The 7,474-nt window shown below is 38.8% G+C and overlaps 1 protein-coding gene across 1 annotated transcript in view; it reads left to right on the forward strand.

Moving 5' to 3' along the window:
• Positions 1–369: 369 nt before the first annotated feature.
• Positions 370–7,474, forward strand: part of SPATA5 (spermatogenesis associated 5) — a gene marked incomplete at both ends in the record, with an annotated part of 62,006 nt that continues 54,901 nt past the window's right edge. The window contains 4 exons of the mRNA XM_009583684.1: positions 370–494; positions 1,102–1,259; positions 4,455–4,513; positions 5,676–6,311. Coding sequence (XP_009581979.1) covers positions 370–494; positions 1,102–1,259; positions 4,455–4,513; positions 5,676–6,311 — 978 coding nt within the window. The remainder of the gene's footprint in view (positions 495–1,101; positions 1,260–4,454; positions 4,514–5,675; positions 6,312–7,474) is intronic.

A 7,474-nucleotide genomic window follows, 5' to 3' on the forward strand; every position in this document is an offset into this window, starting at 1 on the left:
CGTCCCCTCACGACTGGGGGGTGTCTCTCAGGCAAGGTCGGCTGAGCCTCCGTGAAATTTGCTTTTTATTACCGTGCCGAAGAGTAATGACTGCCGCAGAAGGGTCCCGCTGGTAGCTAAAACGGGGTGGAAAATCCAGCAAGCAGCAGCGTATAACCGTGGGTGTTTTCAGGCCTGTCAGAAACACTGTCCCGTTATAGCGCGGTTTCCCGCCAAGAGGGTCCCTGCGCTTCCCTCACGGCCGGGCGCTGCCTCTCTCGGGGGATTGGAGGGGTTTTGTTACTTGTACTGATTGGGGAGCGCGAGAAATGCTGAATTCGTCTGGTAGGTAGGAAAAAATGATGTATTTTTTCTCCTGAAAATGTTTAGGAGATGACAAAGTTCCAAAAATGTTGCGAAGAGCCCTCGCCCAGCTGTCGCTGAGCAGCATGAAGTCTGCAAACGTATGCATAGGTCGTCCGGTCTTGCTTACCTCTGCTGATGGGCGACAGGAGGTGAGACTCCTCCTTGTTCCTACAAGTGCTTTTCTTGTGTTTTCAGTGTGTTCCTGTTGTATTCAATAGGGACCACAATGGAGCATGCATTGAGAAAGATAATGAATGTGCTTTTCCATGTTTTCTACACTGTAGTTACATCTTTATTCTCAGTACTGGAAAAAATCCATGCTGATGATTTTTTCAAGAAATGTATAAGTCATGTGTGTGAATATATGTATTGTATGTTATATATGCGCGCTGATGTATTTTATTTGCAAAGAAAGAATATAGCTTTTTACCCTTCTTCATTGATTTGTAGTATTTCCTAGTCAGTGCAGTGTATGCTTTTTTGTCATCTGCAGAATGTGTGGAGTCCTGGTGAAATTTTTTTAGCTCCTTTGTAGGCAAAATATAACCTCTTCCTTCTTGAAAAGTGTCTTGGATCATATGTTAAGAGCTCGGTGTTACTTGTATCTTACCCTGTGGCACCAGGTTTTAACCTAATCCTTCTTCCCCCTCAGCCCATGTTTTTTGTAACAAAAGATTGTTTACTTTAACTGGAGGACCGGAAATGGGGGGGGAAAAAATCTCAACTGACAGTTGATTGCTTTGAAACTCTTCCTAGGTCTGTACTGCTTGGCCCATCACAGGCTTTCCAGGCGGGAAAGTTGGGCTGAGTGAAACCACGCAGAAGAACCTGAAAGTAAATCCAGGTGATGCCGTCACTGTGCAGCCTGTGACTGGTGCAGTCATCCAGGCGGAGGAAGTCGATGTAAAGTTGAGGTATGCAACTTGTTTTAACCTAGTGACATACCATGAGGTGTCTGCTTCGCACTGCAGACTCTTACCTCTTAGAAGATGCTATTTTTCTCTCTTGCTTTGATGGAATTAGTATCCAGACAAAGTCAAACGTGCAGATGTTTGTAGGATTAACATAAAGTTTAGTATCTGGTGGCTAACTGCTGCTAACTGCTACTTTCTCTGTGGACAGTGGAGTGGCTCAGCTGTTGTACAAAATCTCAACTGAGGAGTGGTGCTGTTGTGAAGAATATAATGGCACTAAGCTCATTAGTCTTAAGAGATTCTTCATTTTACATTAAATTAATGAATAGTAATGATAGCCCAGCACCTCCTGAAGCAGAGGTCAAGCTGCCTGTGTTGCCTTTGCATTAGGCAAGGGTGTATAACTGCACGATCAAGGCAGATTCTTTAAATTTGTGAGTCACTTTTAAAGGATGAGGATGATCTCTGTGCATAGAGTTGATGTCAGATTAGAAGGAGCCTGTGTTGCTGCTGTTGTTATTAGGAATTATACTGCAAACTCCTATCTGAGAAGCTCTTGGTGAAAAGTCCTGTTGTGGTTAAGAGAACTAATGACTGAAAGGTTGGGGAGAGTGAAGTGATTTTTTTCAACCACTTCCCTTCAAAACTTCACCTTTTTATATGCGTGGTTTTGTGCTCCACTTTTATTTACTGGAATATTTTTTAGGGTTGGAAACTCTGAGGTATATTTTTGGTTTTTAATTGAAATTCACCCAAAAAAGGGAGCAAAAGGTGCAAATCGCAGTTGTCTTGAAATCATGAATGCTTTGAGAAATTAGCAGTTTACTGATCTGCTGAATGACTTCCTATATTTGTCATTCTCATAACACTCCACAGAGTCAGCGTTTGGGTTGATGCAGAATCTGATTATGGTTATTTCCGAAATAAAGTTATTTCACAGTTACTTTTGAAAGTGTTCCAACGCTTTAATTTCTATAAATGAACGTCACTTCCTGTCAAACCTGTTTTCAAACATGGCGTTGTCATTGTCCATTTTAAGGGGGAGATGCTGTTTTCCAGCATACTGACTCTCAGAAATGTTGGTGAGGCAATCTTGCTTTTTGTCAGTAATATAACCAGTTTAGCTTTAATTATAGTTTTACTGGTTAACTTGGCTGCGCATTGTATGCTGACTTCCTGGCGTCACCTTGCTTTGCCCTCCATGCCTCTCTTCTCACCAGAAAATGAAAAAAAGATATCTTTTTGGATTTTTGTTATGGCTAATTTAATCCTGTAGGAAGTTTTATTATTATTACATACCGTTTGGTTATGGAGGTGGTTGAAAACACTCATTTTATTAAAAAACCAACCCCACATTAAATTAAATAATTAAACCTACTGCATTTATATTTCCCCATGTTAATATGCAATGCATTCTTTCTTTAAAGCTGTGACTTTTACTGAAGTACAAGCTAAGGATGAAGTCAGAGGAATTTAATGAAACTTCTGAAATATTTATGATTACTGTTATTTTTTTGGAAACTGTTCCACAGCCAGAGTTTTCCCTCTCAGCCAGTCAAGAGTCAGGCTCCGAGGACTGTTGCACATATGTTCCACAGATGAAAAGTCATATAAGTGAGTGTTTTTCTAGAATTACTCTAGGAGAGAAAACATGAAAACTGTAATTCATCTGTTTTAAGCCTGCTCATTTACTACAAACCACAGTGCCATCCTATCATGTAAGAATATATAAATTATTAAAAGACTAAATGGAAATCCCATTATTTGAGTACTGTCTCGGTTTCTAGATGCTTTACAGGTGTAGTTCATTCTCTGCAAATTAATACCTCTGGGGAGTTGCTTGCATGCATAATTTAGCTTTTTCTTCCTGTTAAAAAATCAATCCCCAACCTCAGACCCCAACAATGTAATTGAGTATGTGTTTACTTGTCAGGAACGGCTATGATATTTTGAGAGCTCTCCTCTAAATTAGCATAATACTGCTCTTTCAAATTCTTGATCAGTAGAATTGAGAAACAGGTTTTTATTTCTAGGTTTAGAGCTCCCCCCGTTGATCATACTTTTATTTGCAGCAGCTGTATCTGCTTTAAATGCCTTTGGTGCTGCTGCTGTTCAGCTCTTGGTGTAATGCTTTTCATCGTACAGGTGTAAGTGCTTACAAAGGTTGTGGATATTTGCCTGCAAAATGGATGCAGTGAAACCTTTATTTTATTGTGAAAACAGAAGGGCTAATGCGTGGGGCTCATACAGATTGGCTGAGGGGGGGTAAATACTAAGGAATTTAAAAAAGTGGTTTAATGGGCTTTAATAAAAGCTAAAGCCGCAAATGAAACAGGAAAAAGATGGTATGGATAAACCGTCACTGAAAAATTATTAAATCACCTCAGCCTTATACGTTGCAGTGTATTGGAGGAACAGGGAGAGTTAATGATGTCTGTGAGTTGTAAATGGGATGTAAAATGTTTTAATATGAACACCAGAGAAAGATGTTCACATAAGACACCCTTTACCTTTCATTTGCTTTGGGTTAAGAGCACATGTGTTCAATTGTGTGTTAAATCCCAGTGATGAGATGGTGTTTGAGAAAATGCTGTGGGCCTAGCCAGGGCTGGTGAGGGAAGTGGCTTAAGGCTTATCTGTTGAGTCACTTAAACTTGATTAAATAAAAGACTAGAAAATGCATCTTGGGAAAAACTTGTACTGTTTTGATAGTGGATGTGCAGTGCTTAAGACATGCAGTTTTGCAAGTGCTCAAGGTGCTAATTTAATCAATAAGATATGTGTGTGTGTGTTTGCAGGGCTGAAAGAGACCTACCTTATCTGTAATTTTTGCAATTCAGTAAATGCAGCAATGGCCATTCTGCCTGGTGAGATGAGAAGCATGCATTCCATATTTGTAATCTTAAGAATTGATAAATATAACTTATGGTATTGTTTATTACAGCATTTTGTATGGAAAAACTAACCCGAAATTAAATACGTACACTTCTTTTGTTACTATGTATCTAATATCTTCAGAGTTAAGATGATATGATCTGAAGACTGTAAAGTGCTCATCCATCTTTTCTGTTTGTGGGGTTAAATCATATACTCTGAAATAGGTGGTATTCATCATCCTGGTGCCTTAGTGGTGTGGACTTTTGGTTTTCAAGTAGTTACTGCTTGGAAAAATACTTCTTTTTCTTGCTATCACAGGGACAAAGATGCCACCATTAATGCCGAGGAAATGTCTGTCTGTCTACTGAGAAACCTAGGTATAAGTTTTGCTGCTTCTCTTTTGACTGTTTAATTTTTGTAGTAGATCATCAACTTCTGGACAGAAAAGCAGTTTCCTTTTATGTTCTTAATCAAGAGCTTATGGCAAAATAGAGGACGTTATTCTGCTTACACTCCTTTTAGGGATCTGTCGTCTTTGGGCTAAATAATTTTGCCATGCTATAAATATCTAACTTGCATTAATCTGATTCCATTCCTTCTGTCCGTTATACATATTGCTGGTTCAATTTATGGTTATTTAGCAGTCATTGCTGGCCTTCTGGCTGATACTGTGATGCACTTCAGAACTTACTTGCACTGTGAAGAAAAGTGCAATACTACGTATTAAAAATAAGATAAGGGATCTGTATTAACGTGAAAGCCCATACTATGGGTTTTTTTTTATGTTGGTGGTAAATAAGCAAAATTGCTATTCCTTGGGTGGTAGATATGTATAAGTAAGGCAAAAAAGCAAGCTAAGTTATTCAAGGTAGTGCTACTCAAAGCACTCACTACAAATTGTTCTACTCTATTCAAAGGGAATCTTCTGGTTTAGGAATTAATAACAGTATTGCTATGCTAAGAAGCAGGAAACATGAACTGCATTCCAAATTCATGAGTTTGGCTGGAAATAATAAATCTTGTTTACATTTTTACCTTTGTTTTTTTTGTGCCTGTAGGGTGCATTCAGATCACATTTCCTAATCTTTCTCTGTCAACGCAAAGGTTAAAACCTTACCTTTTTTAGCCTAGGACTCTCAAAGAAGGTGGGCTAAACATGAAATATTGTGAACCTATAAGGCACACAGCAAATACAAAATTTTTACTTCTTACAATACTGATTCCATAATCTCCCTTTGTATGCTGTATGAAATTTAAAAAGCTCAAATTAATGATGGGCTTAGTATGAGAGATTACATATGATACTGACAACTGTTTATCCAGTATGGTCTGCTTGTGTACAAAAGGATCATTTAAATTACCTGAAACTATCTTGAAATTGCCTAACTACCTTTTGTTATGTTAATTTATAGCACTCCTTAGGCTTCCTGATAAAGAATCATTCTGATACAAGAATGTTTGAATGTTATTGCTGCCAAAGTAGATTGAAATTTCTTCTTCTTTGTCTTTTTTTTTTTTTCTTTTTTAATCTTCTCATAGATGGGAAAATAGTTTTACCAGGAAACCTTTTGGCTTTCACTTTCTATGGCAAACTTTGTAACATCGTGGTGATGAAAGTGAAAGGAACTGATGGTGCAGAGCTGACTGCCCAGGGCAGTGCTGTTTCCAGTGATATGCATGAGCCAGACCTTGAAAGATCTGATTTGGAGACGAGTACATTAGATTTGTCCTTGCAGCTCGGCAAGATGGACATTGACGGTAGTCCAGAGGTTGCATCTATGAGCACACCAAGCAAACTGATGGATCCAGGTTCACCAGTTACACCCAGTTCTGCTGTGGCAGCCAGTGGTCAAGACTCTGGTCAAGGAGATAAAACCTACAGCAAGGAAGATGGTGCAGAGCTCACTGATGATTTGGAGTTGGCTGGGAAAGGAGGCAGTGAGGGACTCCCACTAACTGGCAAAACTGGAGCAATAAGCAATACAGATGCTTTTTATTTCATTTCTTCAAGAACTAGAATCAATTTTGTTGAAACGAGGACAAATGTAGCAGAAGATGGTGATTGTGAATCCCGAGTCACCTATGATATGATAGGAGGTTTAAGCAGCCAGCTCAAAACTATTAGAGAAACAGTTGAACTGCCCTTGAAGCAAGCTGAACTGTTCAAGAGTTACGGTATGATGCCTAAAAGTTAGCTTTCTTCATTTGATACTCGTTTTTTTTCTTTAACCTGACTTTTTTTTTCCCTCCCCCCAAACGAAGTTATTCCAGGAATATGCACTGAATTTTATGTAACACTGTTCTGGTATAGTTGTGTGTCCAAACAATGTCCAACTGTTTTACAATTATACTGTATGGATACTCTGAAGATGTTATCATTACCTTGTGTCAAAAATAATTGACTAGGAAAGAAATATGTGTCTCTAAGAAAATTCAGGTATGCATAAGCAGAATTTATAGCAAATAGGAAAGACTTCTATACTTGGGCATTTGAAAGGTGCAGATGTTTGTGTCGTCATAAGATTTTAATTTGTTTTGGTAGAGTCAACTAATTACATTTTTTAAGTTGAGAAAAACTCAGATTAATTCTTCTGCTGTTTTTATCCCTGTGTGTTGTAGGGTTCCTGCAAAATTTTAAGGAAGTGTTTGAGGCTGTTTTACTCAAACTGCTCAGTGTGTTTAGTATGGAATTACAGGGTGGAAAAACTAACATGATTACTGTTGCCATATATAAAGTTATATATAATACATATGAATTTAGAGGATTTTTGTGACAAAGATAAAACTCTGTACTGTGTATTTATCACAAATGGATGTGTACATAAAGCAGGTATGTCTGCTCATTGTACTTGTCTAGGTGTGCATCACTGTGAGACAGGGCTCTTACTATAAATATTTCTTTAATATCATGTCTTTGAGGCTTTTTATTTCTCTGCCTTACCTCTTCCCACACATACACTTTAAAGAGGAGGTGATTTCAGTGATCACTGGGACAATTTCTGTAAGACACAGGTGGCTCTTTCAGTGTGCGTTGCTTTGGTGTGATCGGCAGGGGGCAGTGGGATGGTGTGTGGCACCTCCATGTGTGGTCCAGCTCAATTCGCTGACCTCCAACCTCAGCATCACCGCATGGTTTTGTGTTAGCAGAAAGTTTGCTTCAGCATCAGTGTTCCTCATACTTAGTCCCAAAAGTGCTTGATCAGATTCTCTACTAATTACATGAGAGATGATGATGTTTCCTCACCAGTTACAAACCTTTACTAACCATCCAAACATTGAGAGTCCTTGTCTGGTCATGGGGAGTGAGGCTTTCAGCTGAGGTGAGACCTTTGGTTCAG

The sequence above is a fragment of the Fulmarus glacialis genome, unplaced genomic scaffold, assembly GCF_000690835.1.
Source record: "Fulmarus glacialis isolate BGI_N327 unplaced genomic scaffold, ASM69083v1 scaffold10038, whole genome shotgun sequence".
NCBI lineage: Eukaryota > Metazoa > Chordata > Aves > Procellariiformes > Procellariidae > Fulmarus > Fulmarus glacialis.